The 23995-nt window shown below is 41.4% G+C and overlaps 2 protein-coding genes and 1 long non-coding RNA gene across 18 annotated transcripts in view; 1 reads left to right on the plus strand and 2 right to left on the minus strand.

The window, feature by feature from the left end:
* Positions 1-551: 551 nt before the first annotated feature.
* LOC121109157 lies at positions 552-4640 on the minus strand. Its single transcript, XR_005848030.2, has 2 exons — positions 3840-4640; positions 552-3683 (listed from the first exon to the last, which is right to left on the minus strand). It is a non-coding gene; the product is annotated as an uncharacterized LOC121109157 (long non-coding RNA).
* A 9-nt stretch (positions 4641-4649) lies between these two features.
* On the plus strand, positions 4650-18617 carry HELB (DNA helicase B). Of its 2 annotated transcripts, XM_416077.8 has the most exons (13): positions 4650-4859; positions 6444-6815; positions 8192-8415; positions 9289-10161; positions 10836-11007; positions 11794-11935; positions 12215-12345; positions 13118-13202; positions 14119-14178; positions 14725-14929; positions 16244-16378; positions 16595-17026; positions 17527-18617. In XM_416077.8, the coding sequence occupies exons 1-13, from the start codon at positions 4673-4675 to the stop codon at positions 17614-17616; spliced, it is 3108 nt and encodes a 1035-aa protein (XP_416077.4). In that variant the 5' UTR covers positions 4650-4672; the 3' UTR covers positions 17617-18617. The 2 variants fall into 2 exon arrangements, with proteins under 2 accessions (XP_416077.4, XP_040522820.1); XM_040666886.2 differs by lacking the exons at positions 11794-11935; positions 12215-12345.
* Positions 18422-23995, minus strand: part of GRIP1 (glutamate receptor interacting protein 1) — a 307109-nt gene continuing 301535 nt past the window's right edge. For 14 of the 15 annotated variants that reach the window (XM_040666870.2, XM_040666825.2, XM_040666832.2 and 11 more), the window contains 2 exons: positions 22595-22741; positions 18422-20235 (listed from right to left, as the gene is read on the minus strand). In XM_040666870.2, the coding sequence (XP_040522804.1) occupies positions 19999-20235; positions 22595-22741 (384 nt within the window). In that variant the 3' untranslated portion in view covers positions 18422-19998. Of the gene's footprint in view, positions 20236-22594; positions 22742-23995 lie in introns of those variants that run through there. The other variant, XM_046903750.1, reaches the window with a different exon arrangement.

The raw sequence follows: 23995 nt of genomic DNA on the forward strand, positions 1-23995 counted from the left end.
GAAAGCCTAGCATTCCTACAGCAAGGTTCCAAGAGCCTACAGAGGAGATGACAAAACCACACAAGAAGGCTCTCAGCGTTGTCTGTGACATCAGCACACACCTGGCGAAAGTAACATATTGTTTAACAGCCACCAAGAATACCAGTCCCACTGAATACCCACAGACCCTCGACTCAAGTTCATCTCTAGTGTCTGATCAAGAGAAAATGCCGTTGGCTGTCAAACATGCTGTACATTTTGATGGAGCACCAGCATGTTCCTACGCCCTGCTGACAAAGCCCCATCCCTGGAGATACTCAAGGTCAGGCTGGACAGGGCTCTGAGCAACCTGCTCTAGCTGTAGCTGCTCCTGTTCATTGTAAAGAGTTGGACTATATGACCTTTAAAGGTCCCTTCCAAATCAAGCAATTTTGTGATACTGTAGTTTAAGGAAATTCAGGCTGGCTGCCCTGATATCAAGGAACAAGATATGTGGCTTTACAGTACACAGATTAGATTCTTAAAATGTTACTGGCCTGAGCACTTGAAAAGCAGACACATAGACACTGAGATTCAGATTCAAGACAATATGAGATGAACTTTTATTTGATGTGGTGATTCTGGCTTTTATTTTAAATCCCACGTGCCCCTGAGAAGATGCTGAGAGACATCACAAAGCTATGAAAAGAAGCTAAAGCACAGAAATAGTCATTGCTGAACTTTTAGAAAGGGATTTCTTTATGGAGCATTATATGGAGGACTAAATGGACTGTAGACTTTATGACTTTACTAACCATGTTTGCTTCTCCTCTACTTTTTAGGAACAGATCTTTTGAAGTAGGATTTTAAGGTATCTATTTCAAAGCATTTGCTCTGCACACAGCATCAAGGCTTTATCCATGTCCTGGACAGTGAGAAGATTGTTTTCAAGCTTTTAATAAGGAGTGGTCCTATCCCAGCGCTTTGAATTAAATGTAAAGAACTTGTTTTCTTCCTAAACGTCTGATCAAGTCAAGTACATTCTCCAAGCAAAGTTGAATACTATTATTAACGGTACGGCCTATGCTGGCATGTTTTGAAGTCAAAACATTGTATCTGCCCTGGGCAACAGGATCAATCCTACAGTCCTCGAGTTTTCTGAAAGCCTCTTTTCTACATAATAATTAAGCATGCTGTAATACAAAATTATTTTAACAGCCCTATTTTTTCCCCTGATGTTACATATGACTCAAGCCCTGCTACCTCAATTCATAACACAGCCTGTGAGACAAATATGTCTCATCCACGGACTTTTTGGACATCTTCTAAATTTCCTTGTCTGTGAAAAAGAACAATGTCTGTGGCATTATCACTTTCCTTCTTTATCTATAGAAATATTATCCAGCTGTGAAGAGAATTCACATGAGAAACTCTGTTAATTAGCAGCTTTAATTTATCTGCAGAAAGCTTACAGCCACTTCGCACTAGCTGCCATCCTCCAGAAGCTCCTGTATGTTGGCATCTGTTTAAGGGAGTCCTGTGTCTCAAAATCACCACCCTACAGTTAGATCATGAGAATAGTAGCTGACAACTTCTGGGATTCATGTTGTCTTCCAGGGAGCTCATTACTAAAAGCATGGATGACTCAGTGTCGGTTGAGCACTTGAATCAGCATCTCAAAAGGCAGCTGCTCCGCTGTCTGTAATTGCCCTTCCTAAAAAGTATTGCTGTAGGGATTTTTCCTCTATGGCATTCTGAAAAAAATCTTGGGGAAAATAAGAAACCCTTCAATCCCAAGAGGAATGAAAGTTCAAACCTCTCTCTGCTCCTCCTCCCTCCTACTTTCACACAGCGCATTCTTTCATGTGAAGTCTTGCAGATGCTCCTGGATGGTAAACACTTAGGAAGCCTTCTCACTTTATTCCAGATGCTAGCATTAACAAAAACATTCAGTACACATTCTGTCAGCTAAATAGAGCCTTAGAAACCTAACTCAGAGCGGCAGACAGACCTTCACAGACTATTAGTCAACATAGTCAGTGGCTTCTGGTGAGTGATTTAGCTGGTGCTATATCAAGTACCAGGGCTCAACTCAGTTGCCTGGAGTTAGGTGCCTAATCATGTCTCAGATTGCTTAGAGGGTTTCCAGATTGGGTTGGCAAACAAAATACAGAATCTAAGGGAAGCCTTTTGGAATTAGCATCTGAAGGTGAGATGGGGTTCCCTGAGAACTTCAAGCAGGAGGAAGATTGAATTTTTACTCAATCTGATAGTGATAGGACATGGGGTATGGCTCCAAACTAAAAGAGGAGAGATTTAGGTTAGATGTCAGGAATAAATTTCTTATTCAGAGGGTGGTGACACACTGGAACAGGTTGCACAGAGAGGTTAATGGATGCCCCTTCTCTGGAGGCATTCAAAGCCAGGTTGGATGGGGCCCTGGACAGCCTGATCCAGCGACTGGCAACCCAGACTATGGCAGGGGGGTTGGACTCCTCTCCAACCTAAGCCATTCTATGCTTCTATATAAATGGTATAAATGGCATCTACCAGAATGTTCTGAAAATCATTTTCAGAGTGGAATTTCACTTACCTACTTAAAGGATGAGGATTTATATGTACATTCTTTTGATTAAGGGAGAACTTGCTACTGACATGTCAAGACATGAAGTAGAAAGGGGCAACGCAATGGTCTCTCCTTGTTCATTGTGGCTGTTTCCTTTTTGGGGCTTTGGATTTTTTCCTGCTGAATGCAGCAATATTGAGTTCAAATTTATAAATAGATCTTTCCCCATGGACGGAAGAGTAATAACCTCTTTAGTGTCATGTCAGATTATGCTCTGAGAGTCATGAATTATCATGGCAGTGATATTACAGTGCATTAGGAGGTAAAATCATAGGGCTGTCAAAGCGTGCCTTCCTTTTACTATACATTCTTGGCTTTTGGAGTAGAATTTAAAGTGAGACATGATGGAGGGAAAGCCAGACCCAAAGCTGATCTAAGATTTCAAAGTATTTTTCAAACTATGATTTAAAACCTTCATGACAGAGTAATTTTTGACTGAATTTCCTGGTCTAATGTTCACCTGGTTTTTATTGCCAAACGCACATACATGTTGTAAATGTCTACATCTATACAACTGCTCATCTATTTTTATATTTTTTCAGTCTTATACTATGACTTTCTGGAGTGAAATCCTTCTTATACCATTGAGTTCATAAAATAAAGGGTTTACTTTAGTTTCTGTCTCTTACTGCACGGGTAGCAGTACTGAGTAAGGGGAGGAATGAGAACCAAGCAGATGTGAACCTTAAGCTTGGCTTCACCATGTAGATGAACAAAGTCATTTTGTCCCAGATTCTCCAAAAAATCCTTTAATTCTCGGTGCTTTAGAAAATTGATCTTATTTCACCTGAGCAGCAAACACTTACAGTTTCCAAAATCAAGGCTGACATATCCAAAGCTGGGTAATGGCATTTCCATTAGTCTGGGCACTCAGACACGCAGTTTCACTTCCACAAACACAGAGCGGAATGTTTTTTCACAGGAAAGAAGTATTTTAAACCACCAGGACCGATGTATCACTGCATAACACTGCTAAGCACTTCCCCGAGCTAGTGCTTAGAGTTTTTTAAATGAACTTGAATGTCATTGTCCCTTCTTCTGACCCCGTTCCATAGGTCGCTTGTTCTCAGTCTGCCACGTAATGACGTAATTTCATTACCTGTGAATTCAGGTTGGAAAAAGAATGCTATTGTTTGAAATTGACTTGGACAGGAATCGGAAAGGGCTATTTTCAAGACAACTTTTGCACAACTTGCTGCTGGTTTTCAAAATCTTGCATTGTGTTTACAGATCTCTTTCTTTTCTTAGACAGTACCTGGCACAGTAACATAGGCAGTGTTTCCAGAAATGGGGAAGAGGCAGAGAACCACAGAGGGGCGGTGTGTGGTGGAGCTGAAGGTCTCTCCATTTTGTACGGAGGAAGGCAGCGAGGGGTTTGTTGGCTGGTTGTGCTGGTTTCAAACCACTGTATTAAGCAAACTCAATTTAACCCTTCAATGAAAACACCTATTCACTGAAAGAGGTGAGTAGGCAGAAGTGAGACCATGGGGCTCTTCTTTAAGAAGGTGTGCTACATAATAACCTAGCACAAATAAACATATTAACTACTAACCTGTGATAATTTGTTTAGAACATCATACAACAGCTGCTTCCAGCCAGGAATAGGAGGATTTCCTGTGGGTGTCAGCAGGGTGCATACCTGTGTGACCGACTGTAGGGACCGTGCTTTAGCAGGGGGTTGGACTCGATGGTCTCTTGAGGTCCCTGTGACTCCGTGGTTCTGTTAGATCGATGGTGAACGTGTTATGGCTCGGGATTTTCCTCTGCCATGCAAGGAGCCATGGAGCTTCTCTTCAGCAGAGCTTCAGAGAGCACAACGATCTGCTTTAAAAATGAAAGCGAAGCCTGAGCCGCCATACAACCTGGGCCGCCACACGGGTACGTGCAGGTGGCTTTAAGCGAGGATCTCACGGAAAACATTATACTGTGGGGGGAGGGGGGTGCAGCGAAGTGAAATGTATCGGATACAGTGGAGATCCCAGGTGAAGACCCGGCGGCTCCGTGAGTTCCACCGCCGCAGGGAGGGGAGCGGGGACGCACACCCCGCGCCGCCCGCAGTCCCCGCCCCGTTCTTCCCCGCGGCGCGACATGGCCGGCACGGGGCGCGGGGCAGCGGCGGAGCTGTGGGGCGTGCTGCTGCCGCCGCGGCGGGCGGCCGAGGGCTCGGAGGACGAAGAAGACGAAGAGGTCGAGGAGGAGCCGCACTTGGCGGAGGCCGCGCTGCTGGAGGCTTCCGGGAGAGATCTGACGGCCGCCCTGCCCCCGCGCCGAGCCGGTGAGGGGAAGCGGGAGCGGGAGCGCGGGGCTGCCGGGCCCGGTCCTCTGCGCTGCCCCGGGACCCGGCCCGGAGTGCTGGGCGACGGAGCGGCGGGCCCTGCTCAGGCATGGCGGCGGTGGGGAGCCAGCGCAGGCAGCCCTGCTGCTTGGGCCGGACTTTGTCGTTATTGTTATCTGTAATATAGAATCTGAAAGATATCCCATCCGGGCTCACTGTCCTTCCCCATTTGTGATTTCATACTAAGGAAAGCGAAAGTAGTGCAAAGCAAGCAGTGGATCTCGCGCAAGTAGAAGGGGGTGGAGTGCCATCTGTGCTCGTGTGGGCCTGTGCTGCACGTAACAGCCAATTAAGTAATTACCGTAATGACATGGAAAAGTGATGATGGAATCCTTTGACTCAAAACGGACCCTTAAAGGCCACCAACCGCCCTTAGGTCTGCTCCTCACACAGGTGGACATCAGAGCAGCTCCTTCCCATCAGACATTTTTTATCCCTAAATTGTTTGAAATGTTGCTAAATTCTTCCGAGAAGCAGGGGGGGGGGGAAATAAATGGAAAAGTTGTCATAGAGTCGAGATCTGATGCTGCAGCTGAGCGAGGAAGAGCTCCTGCTGGATGTCGGTGCTGGCTGTGTTCTGGTGACAGTGCTGGGTCACCACACACAGGCCGAGGGAGTGAGGGTGGAAGGAGGAGCTCACCAGGTGGTGCAGAGTACCACAGTTGTTTTAAGCTGGTGGTTGCATGCATTTTGGTTGTTTCACGTGCAGGAAGTGTTTGACGTACAAATACATGCAAAGACCATGCAGGCACCATGATAAGTAGAACCATAGAGACATAGAATTACCAAGGTTAGAAAAGATCTCCAAGATCGCCCAGTCCAACCATCCACCTAGCGCCGGTATTTCACACTAAACCACGTCCCTCAGTACAACATCTAAATGTTCCTTGAACACCTCCAGGGTCGGTGACTCCACCACCTCCCTGGGCAGCCCATTCCAGCACCTGACCACTCTTTTGGAGAAGAAGTATTTCCTAACTTCTAACCTGAATCTCCCCTGGTACAACTTGAGGCCATTCCATCTAGTTCTGTTGCTATACAGTGCTTTGTGACAAACTTGTCCAGAATTTCAAGCTATCTTGGCATATATGGTATAAGCTATATGTTAAACTGTATGTTAACATCTTTAATTGATTAGAAAAATATTCTTACACTTAATTTTGCTGTCCTCACACCTAAAGAGGGCATTTTAGTACTTGTTTCTAAGGTTGGTTGTACCTCTGTTTTTAAATACTACCAACAAGACTGACATTAGGAATTTTATGAAAACCTGTGCTTCTCTCCTTTTATTACTGTAATTTACTGTACAAAAGATAAAAATAATCCTCCTGGACAGCCTGATCTAGTGGCTGATTTAGTGGGTGGCAACCCTGCCCGCAGCAGGGTGTTAGAAGTAGATATTCTTTGAGGTCCCTTCCGAGTCAAGACATTCAATGATAAACAAAATTCTTCCAACTAAAGTAAACTTTTTTTTTTTTACAACTAGCATTAACAGTGGGTTTATTTTTCTTCTTAATGTTTCAGCCGTTATACAAGAGAGCTCCAAAAAGGAGTATGAAGTAGTTGGACGTTTTCCATTAGTTGGCCCTTGGTGGACGGTTAATGTTAAAGTTAAAAAAGGGGGTTCAAAGTACTTTGTGCAAGGATATCCATCCTATTTTCTTCGGACTGATATAGAAGACAACAACCGAGAAATCTTCTCACTCTTTCTCAAGGAATGTGGAGTTCCAGAGTATTTTAAGAAGTTGTTTTTTGCTTGGCTTCCCGCAAAGTCTACACTAAGTTTTGGAAATCTTGAAGAAAAACTAAAACAATTCCAAGTTTCACACTTATCGACAGGGAAGAAACAAGGAGACACTAAGGATTTTAATATCTCCTACTATGTTTGGAAATCAGGTAGGTATATCATGTGATATTTTGAGGGTTTTATAAGGATGAATGGATGAATTTGAACTAATGGATGAATTTGAACTCTTCTCATCAGCTGGCTGATGTGGCTGGGCTGCAAAGTGAGGAAACACTGGAGTGTCTTCACATGGAGACATTTCAGGCCTACTGAGAATCCTGGTGGGAACAATGTTGTGAGTGTATGAGTGTTAGTGACTGAATCAGTAGCATGCTTTTGAAGCAGGCATCCATTCTGTCCCCACTGATGCTGTGATTCAACTTAAGTGTTCTGGCTGCATACATAAAATTCTCAAACCACTAACAGGCATTCAGTGTGTGGGACCAGACTGTAAATTAAGTCTTCCACTGCTTACTTGGTTACTGGACCGCAAGTTGGAGGTTACAGTTTTGAAGGTTGGGTCATGTCGGATAGGAGACTCCATAGCTTCTGTTAGACCTGAGCTGACTTTCCTCCAAATCATGTATGTAAGGAGAGGAAAATTTTCACAATTCTGTGGACTTTTTATTCTGCTTTTGTGATGGTAGACAAGTTCTTAGCACTGCTAACAGACTTTGCATGTTTCCGTGACCTCGAAGAGACTGGCCTGTGTACTGATTGGAGCTCTGATCTACTTTCTGGTCACAGAACTCTGATCTAGAACTCTGCATGAGTTGTCATGGGATACATGGATCACTTCTGATTGTTTAATATGTTGGTACTTACTCTGTGAAAAAGATTGCACAGTGATCATAAGTATGCTGTTCTCTGTTTTTGCAGCTGGCAGATTTTTCCCTTATATCCAACTTAAATTATTTTGCTACAAATTAAGCTTTATTGTTTCTCTATATTTGGGCAACAGACACAACTACTGCCCCACCCCATAGGTTGTGTTGCAACCATTGTAGTTCTTTCTTCAAGCCATGAAGTGATAACTTAAGTTTGGTGTCATTGAGAAAACTGTTCCCCACTGGCTTTTCTAAGTTTCTGTGCTTATCTGGTATTACAGATTTAGAAGCCTGCTTTCTTGTTCTGGATTTTAAACATTTTTCTGTACACATGTATGGAGATTGCCCAATGAGGTCTGAACTGACTTTCTACAAGATGCCATTGAGCATGCAGTTTAAACCAAATACATGATGTACATTTTCCAAACGAGTACATTGAGCTGCAGTTTTTATCTGTTCACTTTTTTTCCAAAGGCAGTTGAGAGAAAAAAAGACTTAAAAAAGAATCTGAAGAGGCTTACAAAGAGTGAGAAACTGCAAGAAATTAGAGATGCTTTGGATATATGGGAGGCAGAAGGATAAAAGCCAGAGTCAGTTTAAATTATCTTTGCAAATATTTTTGCATATTGCTTCAAATTTCTGGTTTATGGTGCCTACAGTTGCAGGGAAGGCAGTGTTGGTAGCCCTGACTTACCCGATGATACTGGAATTCTTGCCTACTCTTCTGCCGCGCCATTTTTGCTCTCTTTTGGATACGGTGTGCTGGCAAAGAAAGACTGAAAGTGCAGATACGGATGGTGAGACGGTCCATTTTGAAGATGAGATACTAACAAAGTTGGATGAGATATTAAAAAACGAGCCATGGAAGCTTGGATTCAGCAGGGTAAGTAATGTTAAGAAGGGTAAAAAATGCAGTGTTTGTTACATTTCATCTTCCTTAGAATACAGTACCCTTTTGATGACATTCAGTTTATTAGCTGGGCATTTCTGGGAGGTAAGCTCAGTTCATTTTGAGCTGCATGATTTACTGTGCTCAGTTTGAGCAGTTTTGTTGTTGTTTTTCAGTTGCTTTGTGGTTAATCAATCTGAAAAGATTTTAAAATTGGCTATGTTGCAATGTTTGTTTGGTCTTTCCAATAAGAAATAGAAAATTAAATACTCGAGGTGATCGGGCCGAAAGCAAGAACTTTTAAAATAAGAACAATTTAAAATTCACAAATCTGCTTTCCAAGTTTATACCAGCAAGTGGAGTTTTTCTGTTCTTAATGCATAGAACAAGGCCATGGTTTCGTAGCAAGATAGGTAAGTTATGCCGTAAGAGGTCATGTGGTCTAGTACTTTTCTTCTTTTTTAATATTATGGGACTTTTGGTCACCTCTTACCTCCTTTGTTTCCTTTACTGACACCAACTACACTTGCTGTGTAACTTTGCTGCTGCACCTCGCCTTACTGCTCATCTACTTTAGATGTGAACTAAAGCTGAATAGTTAAGAAATGTGACTAGTTCATCTCTGCTTCAGCCCCACAGTGCTTTTACTGGCATCTGTTGTGACTTGTCTCTAGAAACCTCCCGTTTCAGAGGCTCAGCAACCTATCCAGTCTATTTCAGTGTGTCACATCCGTTCCACCAAAAGGCTTTACTGATGCCTACTTTGACTATTTTGCAAATTTCATGTACTCAGAGGAATGTTAATCAACAAGAATGAAAATAATATAACTGAAATAAATGTTTGCTTTGATTCTTTTGGGGGAGAAGATTACTTACAGGGAACTGAAACTTTCTTACTGTGAGGCAACGTGGGATGCCTTCCGTCAGTGTGAACACCTCCTCTGGAAGATTCCTGACTTGCAGAAGAATGCTTTGATTCTGTATAATAAACTCAAGAAACACTGCAGAGAAATGGGGCACACTTACGAGAATCAGGATGAATTAACCCGTTTTGTATCTGAAGATATGTCCATCGAGAGTGCTTGGCAATCTCTGGAATTTCTGAAAGATGAGAATATAGTGATTAGGGAGAAGACACTGGTGTTTCTGCCTCATCTTTACAAATCTGAAAAAGACATTGCGATGTATATAGGTGATCTTCTGTCAAAATGCTCGTGGCAACTAGATGTTGATGCGAGAAAGATACTTACTGCTTCTGAGATGTCAAGAGAAGTTGTAGACAGTAAAACGAATGGTATCCAGGCTCAAGAAGTGGAACATCTGAAGGAAGATAACCCTCACAATCATCACTGTGAAAATCAGTTCCCTGAAAGGGAAGTGGCATCTACATCTGGTACCCAAAGTAAAGCAGAGGTAGACCCAGATCAGGTGATTGCTATAGAAAAGATTTGTTCTAATCCTGTCACAATCATTAGTGGGAAAGGAGGCTGTGGGAAGAGTACAATTGTTAGCTGCCTTTTTCGGCACTTAAAGCAGATAGAAAAAGAAGTGGAAGCTGCTTCTAAGGACTTTGAAGAAGACCTGGATGTGTCTGAGGAGTGGGATACTTTTGATCGTCACTGGGAGTCAGAGAACACTTGCACAAAAAATCCCTTGAATGTTCTATTCACTGCACCCACAGGGAGGGCAGCAAGCCTTTTGAGTGAGAAAACCAATCTTCCTGCATACACTCTGCACCAGGTGAGGATCTTTTTCTCTTTTTTAATGGTGTCACAAAAGACCTATTGACGCTGTTGATTCTTGTTTTGGAAGAAAACTTCTTACTGAAGTTTCCTTAAGAGCTATTAGCGATAATGCTTAGGTACAGCTGGCCAGCATCTGAAAATCAGTGTAACATTTTGGGGAACCACAAATCAGGCATTTGGAATACATTGTTTGCTGTAACTTTTTTCACTTTTATACATACCAAATATGTGCCTCTCTAGGATATCTGGTCTTTTTAGCTCCTTGTTTTTTCATACGGTTTGATAGTCTGTTTCAGATGTAAGAACAGAAATACCTCCTTAGCTGGCAAAGCTGTTTCCCAATTGCATAGCAATCCTACTAATGCCTGCACATATGTGAGGAGATGAGTAGCCTGGGGTTGGATGATGAGATGAATTTTCTTTACACTGTTTTCCTACCTACAGATATGTATTGTAAAACTTTATTTTTAGTTTTTAGAAAGCCAACTGTTTGTTAGTAAATTCAAGTCTCCGTTGTCCAGTGTCATAACAGGTACCAAAAAGTTCATTTCAGAACTGAAGATAATAGCTCTAAATGTAAGATTAGAATATACCACACTATGGCTATCTTTATAAGACAGTTCACAGCTGATTAGTGCCAGAGCATGATTTATTTCGATTTGTTTCTAGATCATCTATAGTTTTAAATCATGGAGGCAGACTGAAAAAGAAGTGCCATGGAAGTTTTCTACTGTGACAGTTCTGATTGTGGATGAAGGAAGCTTGGTGTCTGTACACATTCTTAGTTTAGTTTTAAAAATCTTATGCGAGCATGCTCAGCTTGCCAAACTTATTATTCTAGGTAAGTGGAAAAAATAAACAATTAGCAATAGACAATATTTAATGATGTACAAAATATATTACAAACATCAGAGCTACAACTAATCTCACTGGCTCTTTAAAAGCCCAGAAGGTTACATTGTTCTCTCCTTGGCTATTTCTGCTCATGCATGGAGTCAAGTTAGAACTATCAGACTCCAAGAGTTTTCCAACTCAACTGTCAGTATGAAAGGATCTGTTATCTGTTTAGCAGTGTTTTCTCTGATTCTGAAAGTATTATGACTTCCATGTGGTGCCTTATCACACCTTGCAACTGGGTGCAAGAATTGTAAAGAATGTAAAGAGTTTAAAGAAGATAGTATGAATCAGATATTAGGAGAGTAGTTCCGTACGGTCCTTAACACTGGCATCAATTTGTTTTGATTCAGAAGGAAAACAAGTATAAAATGACAATTTTCTTCAATAGGTAACTTTCAAAATGTGTCTGGACAAGATGTGACCATGGTCATAATCAAAGCAATTTGCATGTGTTCCTATGGCATTGCTGAATGGGGAAAATGCAAGGTTTCAATTACACCATAGTCTGATTCCCTGGACTTTAGGCTCTTGGATTCATTTCACATGGATTGTACTGAGGACACTTGCAATTCCGAAGTGTCATACTATGTTGAGGGTTGAGTATTTGGGTACTTCTCTGGTTGTTTCTTTCCAATACCGTGGCTTTTTTTCTGTTTGTTTTTGCTTGTTTGTTGATTTTGTAGATGTTCTGTTGTTGCTCCTCACAGATACTAATTCACATTCTGTTTAGGTGATACTAGGCAGCTACCAAGCATAGACCCTGGCAACATGCTAGCTGATATCTTTAATAGTCTAAAATCAAAAGGCCTTTCTGTGGAACTGCGAACTAATCACAGAGCTGAATCACAACTCATTGTAGATAATGCAACAAGGTAGGATTTCCTTATGGGTGTGAGAGACTTGTAGTAGGCCTGATCTTCTACCTGCACTCAAGTGCCTCAAGAATCTGTAAGCACTGCTTCTGTTACAGTTTCTTATTCAAAATGAGTATATATACCCACATGTGCTGCATGTATTAAGATTTTATTGCATGTCAGTATGTATTGTATGGCATATGAGCAAAAACTTGTATATGATGAACTTCAGGCCAGTGGAATACTTTAACCAGAAATAATATTTCTTTTCTGTTTTCCCTCCTTTCTGTGGTCCAGAATCTCTCTCCGGAAGCTTCCTGAATTTGATGAGGTGCTGAAATTTTCTGGTTGGAATAAAGAGCTGGCAATGCCAAGCCCTGAGAAGAAATTCATTTTTATTGCTTTGCCTTCTAATGGGGGTGCTGATAGTACGTGTGTACATTCCGTTTGTGATCTTGACTTTCCCTTTGGTAAAACATAGACTGTTAGACTGGAATTAACGTCTTTGGGAGATTTTAGTCTTGTTTAGCTTTGTGCATGGTGTAAATGCTAGATTCATACTTTGAATTTTGCCTTCTGTAAGTGCACACGGCAAAACTCATAGGTGCAAAGGATGTGCTGTAGAGCTCCAGCTCACCAGTGGGGTTTCAAATTGGGTGTGATACAGCTTCCACCACTGACCCTTATTGGGTGGGTGGGTTGAAGGCCCTCCACTTTATACACATAAAAAAATCTTCAGTTTGCAATTTGGAAAAACAAACAGAGTGAGAATCTTATCACCTCATCTTGCTCTCGTCACTTACTCAGCTAACAGAGTACTAAACATACATTTCTTCTGTGAAAGTGACATCGATAGTGCTCGGGCTTTAAGATGTTCTATCCACACCTCTCTTATGTATGTATAAAAACCTTATTTTGCATGAAGTTCCATCTATGCAGCTACTTAATAGAGATGTAAGAATTTATCTCGTGTTACGCTTGTCTCCCATTTTCGTAGTGGAATAACTGCATGATGCTTTTTGAGGAGAAGATATGTATGTGTGTGTATGTGCATGTAAATACAATTTAAACATTGTGCATTCAAACAAGTAGAAATGGAGCTGAAACAAGAAATGAGCAAAGGCAATTTCAAACTGAATTATGTTTTTCTTTCTTAAATTATTTGTTCTTCATCTTTATCTTTTATGTCTTCTAACTCAGATTTGCAAGCTGCCATAAAGGCTTTACTTAAAGAAGGACCAGGATTGCAGGATGCCACACAGTCACAGTTCATTGCTTTCAGAAGGTAAAAGGGCACATAGGCAAACACTGAAAAATCCTTGCTAGCAGCCACAATCTAGAAATAGCTGAATGTGTTGAGCTGGAAAGACTGGTGGCAATGTCACAGAAACTGTTAACCGAGTGTCTTTTCTTGAGCTTCTGGTTGCTCCCAATCTCTTCATGGAGAGCTGCTAGGTTTTCCTATAAGCTTCACGTTGCTTTACACCACGCTTTTTGCTTTTACATTTGTCACAAGGACGGACATAAGCAGTGACGTTTTGCAGTGGATCCTATGAGACCCTGGCTGTGATGCTGGCAACCAGGCAGTGTTCTTTTGTTTTTGTTCATGAAGTACCTTTTCTCAGCAATTAAAAACACTATTTGCAGGTTGGCAGTGTGCAAATAAACTGATGTGAGCATTTCAGCCGCTTCACCTGTTTGTTGTCAACATCAAATAACTCTGAAATCGGTTTTATCTCTCCAGTCTGCATGCAAGTAGGAGACTATTATTAATGGTTCTTCTATAATATATTTTTAAGTACTTAATCTGCATTTAAAAGTTAAAATTCCAGGCCTCTAAAAAGCAAATATATAAAATGAGCAAATCTTCTGGCTAGTTATAATACACCCATCACCAAAAATATTTTACCTAGGCTTTAGTTCTAGTTCAGTTTTATCTCAACATTAAATCTTGCTAATGTAGGTATGCATTAAAAGACATCACTTCCTATATTTGGAAAAAACCATACCGTTACTACTTTATCTTCAAACTCTGAATCAATGATTGTTTTCAGTTGATGTTGGAAGATCATTACAGCTGAGATGGACTTTCTCCATGGCTTTTTAATTACAACGTTAATGTGGCATTGCATGTAATTGTTTCATGTTTCCTATCCTTTAAGTACATCATGATTTTTCCATGTTCTTGTTTTGCATGGTAGGCAAGATTGCGATCTAATAAATGAACTTTGCTGCCAGCACTATTCAAACCATTTAACCAGGTAAGCCACTGCTTGGCAGTTTTCACTTTGCAGAATCTCACTTTGTTTTTGTGTCACAACAGGTCACAACCTAGAAGGAAATTCTGAAACACTTTAAACATTTTTGTTTGCATCTGGAGCTGATTATTTATGGTAGAGGTCATTATATTTCTTTGATAGGTCTTTTAATTTTCATCCTGGATTTTGAAAAGGGAGAAGATGCATTGTTTGCCTTTCATTTAAATTGTCAATGAATTCCAAGATTTTGAGTTATTGCTAAGTAGATAAAATTGACATAAAAAGAACGCTGAAGAAAAGGTTCATTATTTTTCCCATTGTGTTATTTCTAAATCAATTCTGAAATGTGTTTGAGAGCAGCATTTTGGTGTTTGTTTGTTTGAAAGAAGTTTGAGAAACACCTTTTAGATGTGAGTGATCTTCACGGTTTTGGATATAAGTAAGATTTTAATTCTGGCTCAGGTACACAGAGTGGAAAGAGTAGAAATACTGACTGATGATAAATGCATATGTAGTAAATACATCTCACTTTTTCTTTCTCTGGCCTAGAGACCATAAAAGACGGCTTTTATTTCAAGTTGATGACAAGATTTCCTGCACGAGAAATATGTACCTGAAGGATCTCTTACCAGACCCTGGTATTGGACGGGATCCTGAGCAGCATAAATGCAGAAATGGAGAAACCACCCTCAGTACAGAGAATACTGAGGAGGGCAAACGACTGTGCAATGGAGATATATTTTTCATAACACGTGTAAGTTGTTGCTGCATGAATGTGTGCAAATAAATAATGGTAACCGACCCAGTCCTTTTTGAGTCCCCCAGAACAGTGCAATTTTCACTTGAAAAGTTTAGTCTATAATAGATACCTGGTTGTTCTGATAAACTGTTGTGAAATTCTACCCTCTTACAAGAAAGAGGCAGACTTGCAATGGATTGCAAATGTGTCTGTCATTTTTGTAAAATGTTTTTCAGTTGGTTTCTCTTGTTCAGCGCTGCAAGTTCATTTCTTGTCCTAAATTCCATAAATACACATTGTGAATGCATTGTAAATGAAATGCAGTCTTTCTCATGTAGGTAGACACAGTCTTAGGTAAAGAATAAGGCTAATGTTGCTGCTTGAGTTCTCCCCAGCAGAAAACTAAGCTGCCAAATAAACACTCCAACACAGAACCCATGTATTTTTCTCCTGGGTTTAGTGAGTTGAGTTGACTCTGCAAAAGATCCATTAGTATTTGTGCATGGGAAGCAAGGACTGTGCAGGATTGGTGGAAGAGAGCAAGCTTGGCTCCGTTTGTGGTAGCAAATGGTTAAGTGGGCTTACTGGTAACATTTCTTATTGTCCTGGGATAATCTTAGTTTTCTGGGTATTAAAACTTCATTTATTGGATTTTTTTTGCACTAAACAGGACTGAGGGTAGGCCCTGTACAGTGCAAGCATTTTCCTTGAACGTGGTCAGTGGAAGATAGTGATCTCTTGGGCTTAGTGTCTTCTGAAACTATTCCATTTGGTTGACATTGCAGCTACCTTAGTTTTGGAGAAACACAGACTATAGACACACACACAGGTACAGAAGTTGATCAAGATGATCAGAGGGCTGGAGCACCTCACCTATGAAGAAAGATTGAGGGAACTGGGATTGTTTAGCTTGGAGAAGAGAAGGCTCTGGGGAGACCTCATTGTGGCCTTCCAATACTTGAAGGGAGCATATAAAGAGGAGAGGGAATGGCTGTTTACAAGGGTGGACAGTGATAGGACAAGGGGGAATGGTTTTAAACTGAGACAAGGGAGGTTTAGGTTAGATATCAGGAGGAAGTTTTTCACGCAGAGGGTGGTGACGCACTGGAACAGGTTGCCCAAGGAGGTGTGGATGCCCCATCCCTGGAGGCATTCAAGGCCAGGCTGGATGTGGCTCTGGGCAGCCTGGTCTGGTGGTTGGCGACCCTGCACATAGCAGGGGGGTTGAAACTCGATGATCATTGTGGTCCTTTTCAACCCAATCTGTGATTCTGTGACCAAACTGATAATACAGACTTACCACTGAGTGTTCTTATGCTATTTCTGTAGGATGTAGAAATTAATAAGCAGCGCTTATTGACCATCAGCAGCACATATGGCTCCACATACACTGTGAACTATAAGGCTCTGAAGAAGCTCTGTCACATAAAACATGCATGGGCCAGAACTATTCACACATTTCAGGTAAGAAAACGAAGCAAAGCAAAGCTCTCAGGTGGTAAAACTTTCTCGTGCTTTTTGTCTTGACAAGGCACTTTATTTTCACTTGAAAGTCTCAAAGCAACTGAAATTCTTTGAATGCAGGATAAGTATCTCCAAGTTCCCTGTTGTTTTTTTTTTTATTTTTTTATTCCTTACTGGAGACGTTCATTTGCTAAGGCATTCTTAAATGCATTTCAGGGTTCTGAGGAAAAAACGGTTGTCTATGTGGTTGGCAACCCAGGCCGTCAGCACTGGCAGCACGTGTACACAGCCGTGACCAGAGGACGCTGCCGTGTCTACGTTATTGCTGAAGAGATGCACCTCAGGAAAGCAGTCACTAACAATAACTTTCCCAGAAAAACTCGCTTACAGAGGTTTTTGAGAGAGGCAATTGCAAATACAAACAGCTGTCTGACACAAACATCATCTCCTCTGACAAAGAGCTGGCCAGGTCAAGAGCGTGGGACTCAGCCTGTTTCTTTAACTCGAGATGTTCCTGACCCATCCCAACCTGGAACTGACAGGATTCAGCAAGAAGGGTCAGCAGATCTCAATAAAGAGCACACGGGTCATTTGCAGCAGATAAGTCCATATAAAAGACAACAAAGTCACGCAGAGGATTCTGAGAATGTAAGTATCTCCTTCCTTTTTAAAGTATTTGAAATTCAAATATTGGAAAGCTTAAACCAAACTCTTGCATTCTCTTTCACCGCTGCAAGTAGCCTGGATACTGTTACGATGGTTTCACTATTTATAGTTTTCAACATGGGCAGAGTAATATGTGGCTAATGGGGAAAAAGAAGTTATCATCTAATAGCAGTCAGTTTATAGATCGTGTTGCTGACTGCAATGATCTGTTGGGTAGCTTTATTCTTTCTGCACAGAAGTCAGCTGTTGGGAGCTGACCTGCTGTGATACATTTATATACAGTGCCATCACCGAAGTAGGTACATTTCAAATTGTCAAGTGTTTCAATGGGTAAAATATATGCTGCTCGGGTTTTTTAATCTTCCTGTGTCTAATTTCTGGGAGCTGTCATGGGTGTAGACCTTTCCTTTTTTGAAGCTGTTTTTGGTTACTGTATTTTAGTTCTGGTTCAAACTCTGATGATGTGTTTCTTGCTTTGACAGCCATTAGGAAAAGACTCCCCACTTGGGACTGCCAGACTCAGGAGCCTAACTTTGGAGCAAGTAACTCCCAGGAAGCTTTTCAAAAGCTGACGTACAATGAACTGTCCTCTTCATGAGTACATCTGTTTTGTTTAAGGTTTCTGGGAAGGAGAAGCTGGGTATGCAGATGACTTTCAAAAGCCTTCCTGTAATTGCATTTTCTCTTGGGAACACTGCATTTTAAAGTGAGCCTTTTATATTTTCAGTGATCTGTGCTTAGTAGAAGATTCCTTGGTGTCAGTCATCAGAAATCAGTGCTGTCTTTATTTTCCTGAAGAAGGAACTTTCAGGATCCAGAAGTTCACTTGAATAATAGACGGGCATTCTTTTGTTTGAGCGCTCCGGCCACTGCTCTTGGGTTTATCTGTATCTCCTAAAGCTGCAGTACTGATTAGAATCTATGGTTGTGCCAAAAGCTGCGATTTGCTTTTCAGCCCAAAAATGACAGTTTGCAAGCAGGAATTCACATTTCTCTAACGTGACAGAACTATGGGCATTAAGCTTTGATGGTTTATGAATTTTAATCTTGTTAAAATGAGAAACAAAAGGTGCAATCAGTGACACGGCTACTTTTTCCCACTTGGGTAGTTGAGAGCAATGCAAAACCTGCTGCTGTTGCTTTCCATCTGCGAGCGGTCTTGGAAATGGAAGTAACATTCCAAGTCAGAACCCAAATAACACTGCCACTTCTGTTGTGTGGAACTGCATGACTCAGTCAATTGCAATTGATGCGATTAAATAAGCTGAACGTTTACTCAAACTAAAGACAGATTGTACTACAATGTGGAGGGTTTGCTTATTACTCTTTGTATTTGTTTCTCATGTCATGTCAGGAAGAAACAAAGTAGACCAATACTACCTTTTTAACGCCCTTAAATCACAGTTTATTTCAATTTATACAGTTTTTTTCCATACAAATATTTGCAACAGTTTGAATTTCAAAAAAACATACATAGACGATAAATATCATGCTATTAAAGTATTAAATTTGTACAAAAATACTTTACAGTTTAATACTTATTTGTTACAAATAAAAATACGTATTTAAGTGACTCATGGACTTTTTTTTTTTTACATGATTCAGCATTGAATGTTCCTCTGGCCTTTTGTGGCAGTGCTGCAATATAGATGAGACAGTTGTGTGTGCGGAGCAGGTGAGCTCGTTCATGGATTGGAAACAGCAATAGGGATACAGATAACAGTTTTAAATGACCAGAAACAGCTCCGTAGGGTGATTGCTTGGATGTGGTGACTCTACAAATGTACAAACCCAGTATCTTTATATTCACCAAGAACAATAATTACCAAGAACAACTTGAATACTGGAATAAACCAAAGCAGCTGCTGGTGGGCATATAAAGCAACTGGCAGTATTTTATTGCTTGAGGGGAGTGGAGAGAATCTGTGATGTTTGTAAAATATATTTACAGTTTTAAATTCTAAAAACGTGTTGTAGGGGGATGTTTATCATAAAGAAGGCTGAACAAAGCATTTTAAATGGGACACTGGTCCCCTCAAGAAATCGTTTGGCTTAAAAAGCTCACGTAGAACAGTAGAAGTTGACAGGTTTATGGATCCTTAAAGAACTTTTGTATCAATCTTCCACTGCTATTGTTTTAAAAAATCAATTTTCTTTTAAAACCTTCCTAATTTGTCTGAATGCGTTTCGGTTTTACTTTTGTCTGTAATCCTCCTTCAGAGGTTTTTAATCCTACTAAAAAAAAGTCTCTACTTAAAAAGCCCTGCAGGTTGCAAGGCCCGTCGTTAAGTATTTCACTGCATAGGGAATAATAACATATGATCTAATAAAATGTTATCACGGTTGTTGGGGAGCAGTGTTCACCACATGCTGCAGCTTCCTACAAGCATTCTGTTACAACATCTAACCCGTGCTTTGTCTACAGAGTGTCCCCGGCTTGCCAGGAGAACGCAGGTCCCCAGAATGACAGCGCTAGGGCAGCTAACGAGAGCATGGGCTGCAGCACAGCATTCTTCCTCAGCCACCTGACACTGACTTCCTGGTAAAATGCTTTTAAAGATCATGTAACCTGGATGCCCACTGTTAGGAGTTAACTCTGCGCTTTTCCCCTCACACAGCTGCTGCTGCTGAAGGGAAAGGACCGTTTCGTTTATACCATTGTATAAACATCTCCCCAGTTTCCTGTTTTGGGAAAAAAGAAAAAAAGAAAAAAAAAAAGGCCCTTACGTACCGTTGCTAATGGTAGATTGTTTAGAGTGGAATGACTTAACAAAGAATTAAACCTCTAAAAAAGTGATCATGAATTAAGTAATATAAGCCTTGAGACGGACAGACTGACCTCCTGTGCTTTTTAGTGCTATGTTTTGTCTGAGCTTATCCTCAGAGAAATCCTAAAGGGATTTAGCACCATAATTGTCTTTCGTTACCAAATGTCCCACTAAAATGATTTTCTGCTATAATGTGTTTGTGGGATCCCGTGTCTCTGTATTCATGTTACCATGCTCGGTCTGTTGAAGAAAGGCATTATTCTGATCGCTCCATTCCCCGCTTGCTGAAGGCTGTTGGTCTGAGCTTCCTTTCTGAGATGCCAGTGGGTTTCTGCTGATGACCAGTTCCAGCTTATTGCCAGATTCTGCGATCAGGGGCACAACCAGACAGCAGTCAAAGTCCCTGGTACGGACGTGGTTTACCTGAGCGATTAGAAGATTGATTTTAGGTAGGGTTTTAAGAAAAAGGAGACCACAAGACAAACAGGTTTCATCCACGAGACTATGAAGGTTGATTTAAATACTCCTGGTAGAGAACAGCCCAGTACAGGACTACTTAACCATTGCATCTGACCTGAGGGCACAGGTGAAGTTTTCTACTCTCTCTTTAACAGAATGAGACTGAAGCGGGCTTATTTACCCTAGTGATAGTGGTTGTCAATGCTTACAATGTCTGCTCCACAAATGATACTTAACAGCACATCATTTTTCTCACTTTCACGGCTTTCACAGTACTCACTGAATGAAGTGCCACAGCCCACATCTAAAATTTCAATTCAGGTTTTCTCTGGTATTAATACAAAAACATTTTAATAGACTAGCTGACCAAAAAAATAAGTTTTTTCCTCCCAGTCCAACTTGGCACTGCATAGATGTGGTGCTCAGTGAGTCTTCTACTATTAGAGCTCTGGCAATCAGCAACTTGGGTTAAGCACAGAAACAATTTTAGAGTCTGTAACAAGAACAGCAAAAATTACAGATCTGTCTGGAAACGTCTCAGGAAATTCTAACTTTCCAGTAAACAACTGCATTTTTCCTGTTCTTATGATTTATTTCAAGTTCTGAAATAAATAATTTGTTTCTATAAATGCAACTTTACAGAGAAAACCTGCCCTTGGTTCTACTGCATAAAAGCTCAAATCACCGTGAGCTGCTGCATTTTCCTGCCCAGTGCTCTAAGGAATTTATTTGGTGCACAGCACAGAGAATTAAGATCTTTTTTCCCCTTTTTCCCATTTCCCCCGCATCCTTTCTCAGTAGATACACAAAATAACAACACTACTCCTCACTGAAAATACAATAAGCAACACAGAGCGTTTGCTCTGAAAGTAATGCCTCCTACTTATTTCCATGGAAACTACAGCAGATATGAAGAGTCCAGTAACACTATTTGATTGAGCAGATTCTCAGCTACAAAACATTGTTGTGTAGTCACCACCATTAGCTGTGTGTTTTTGCCAGTGATGAACAAGAGCCTGCATGCCACGCTTGTAAAAGTCTGTACCAGTAGAAGTGATCCACTGTTTCATAGCGGTTATGGCAGCATTGCTACTAGGAAAAGGTTGCCCACGCAATCCATCTTTCTTCAGCCCACACAGATGGAAATCAGAAGGTACCAAATCTGGTGAGTGTGGTAGGACAGTCCAGCCAAGACTAGCAATGTGCTCCATGGTCTTCAAACTGGCATGGGGCCTGGTGTTATTGTACTGCAAGAGAAAGGTTCTTCTCTGGCCTGACTGGAAGTTGGAGCCTTCAGCTCAGTCAGTGTCGCGATGGAGTAGTCAGAGTCGGTGGTTTGTCTGGGATCCAAGAAATCCAGAAGGATCACTCCTTTCCAATCCCAAAAGACCCATCACTTTACCCACTAACTCTTGAACGTTTTCTTTGATGGAGAATTCATGTTACCACTCCATGGACTGCCTTTTATGAGTCCAACTTGGAGGGATGCCATCACATCTTGTCCCCAGTAATGATGCGATTCAGGAAACCATCACCTTCAGCTCTATGTTGGCTCAATAGGCCCTGACAAACTCACATACAGTGCTCTTACTGTTCCTCTGTGAGCATTCATGGGACCCACTTGGCGCAAAGTTTCTGATATCCCAACAATGCCACCATAGTTTCCAATGGACTGAAGCCAATACTCAGCTCTGTACACAGTTCTCTGGTCACAATCCACTGATTTGTGCAGATGAGCTCATCAAGACACTCTTCATTTCATGGTGTGACAGTTGTGCATGGCCATTCAGAATGTGGCTTGCCTTTCATGTTGCTGTCACCACTGCTGAAACACACTACCCACTGCCTATCTATGCTCACATCCACTGTTTGCTCTCTATAAACATTCAGCAAGTGTTGATGAATGTCAATGGGTGCCATTTTTTCCACATGGAGGAATTCAGTTTCACACCTCTGTTCCATCCGCACTGCCATGTCAGACGCTATTGTGTCAGACTGCCCCTCTGCTGCCATCTGTCACACAGCAACAAAATGTAGCAATATTGGCAGGAAGGTTCAGCCTCTACTTCTGTACCACCAATATCCATCTCTCATGTCATGGACCAACATAACAAAATAGGAAGCATTACTTTCAGAGCAGCCCTCATGGATAATAAAGCTGTTCCAATTGAGTGCTAACAGTTTTACGCAGTTTTGTGCCCACACATCTGTGTAGTCAGATGATAGCCAAACACCATGCAGTCTGGTTACCAAACTTTTTACAAAATGGACTTTTTATGTCCTGTCCATTCACAATAAACCTGAGTGGTGACAAAAACTTTACCTGTAGAAGTCTGTCATATGGTTTTAAGCCACCCAGATCACCAGGGCCAGCTGGCCGAATGTTTTTAACATACACTCCTTTTTCCAGTAAACCATCTGAGACACTGAACCCAAAGTCTTCTCCATCAGAGTCCTTGTACAAAGTTACCTGTGGAGGTAATTTGACATAATGATATGGTGGGGAAAAAAAGTTTGTCCTCATTTCTACAAGCACTAGGCAGATCTCCTTCCTAGCTTTATTTCACATTACAGCAATCACTTACTTACCTACTGTTTGGTACTTCCAGTACTGTATGAGAGGTGGCCCCATTTTTACATCATCCTAATGGTCTCAGCATGATGGGGGATAGATTAATTAACTGCCACCAGAATCTCAACTCAACTGCAAGGCTGTGAGAGCTGTTAACAAGACTTGGCATCTCTGCAGTGAAGGCCAAAGTGCAGTAATAAAGACTTGGCCTCGACTAAATCCGTGTCCTATCTTCTGAAATACCACTGGCACCTTGAGCCCTGTCAGCCTTCTTTTTCACTAGGCAATGGTCAACCCTGTAAGATCCAGTCCCAGCAGTGCTCAGTATAAGAGTTACAATGCAACCTTCTAAGAACACACAAACACAGCTCCTACAGGAAGACACTGCAGGAAGGGTATTTTGAAGACAAGCAATTGTGTGATGCCAGCATATATATGTTAGTTACACAGGCAAGAGACAGCCATTCAAAAGTAGGACATGGATACTAAACTTGTTAGGAGAATGAGGTTTTCTGTATGTTCAGAGAATTAGTACTGTGAAAATAGTTCTGTGAGTTCAGTTATTTGCTAGAAAAGGATTCAGAGACTTCTTTGTAGGTGTGTGCCATGTGTAGCTTTTAAGTTCTTAGGGTTTTTTTGAGTTTTTCTTGCTTTGCTTCTCTCTTACATTGGGCAAGCAGACCTATGCAAGACAATTGTATAGGCCAATGGTATGGCCTCTGATTGACACGTCAATGCTGCCAGAAAGTGTGTGCAGACACATAGCCAAAATCATGCTCTTAGTGATACAGTTTATTTCACTTCAGGTTCAAAATACTGCTTCAAATCATATCTTGGCTGATGAAATGACAGCACGAGTGCTCTCTAGTTGTATAATGGCTTGATACAAGCCATGTTCCAAGTGCTGCAACCACTCACGTGTGCCAGCCACTAATGCCATCCTTAGCGGGAAGCAGGGTCTGACCTCTCTGACCACTCCTGGTCTGGAGCCATCTCCATAACATTGAATTTCTCTCTGGTGTCTCTGAATCACAGAATCCTTTCAATTAGAGGGGATATCGGAAGCCTCCAGCCCAGTCTGATGATTAAGGTAGGGTCAGGACTGAGCTCAGAAGGGGCTCCAGCACTCGGTCAGTGTTTTACAGAGGAATG

The sequence above is a fragment of the Gallus gallus genome, chromosome 1, assembly GCF_016699485.2.
Source record: "Gallus gallus isolate bGalGal1 chromosome 1, bGalGal1.mat.broiler.GRCg7b, whole genome shotgun sequence".
NCBI lineage: Eukaryota > Metazoa > Chordata > Aves > Galliformes > Phasianidae > Gallus > Gallus gallus.

Bases quoted from the DNA above. Each gene is read 5' to 3' on its own strand.
- HELB (XM_416077.8), top strand. From the start codon at position 4,673: ATGGCCGGCACGGGGCGCGGGGCAGCGGCGGAGCTGTGGGGCGTGCTG. The intron at 8,416-9,288 runs GTAAGTAATGTT...TTGGGGGAGAAG, and splicing joins GGAAGCTTGGATTCAGCAGG to ATTACTTACAGGGAACTGAA. The intron at 10,162-10,835 runs GTGAGGATCTTT...ATTTGTTTCTAG, and splicing joins CTGCATACACTCTGCACCAG to ATCATCTATAGTTTTAAATC.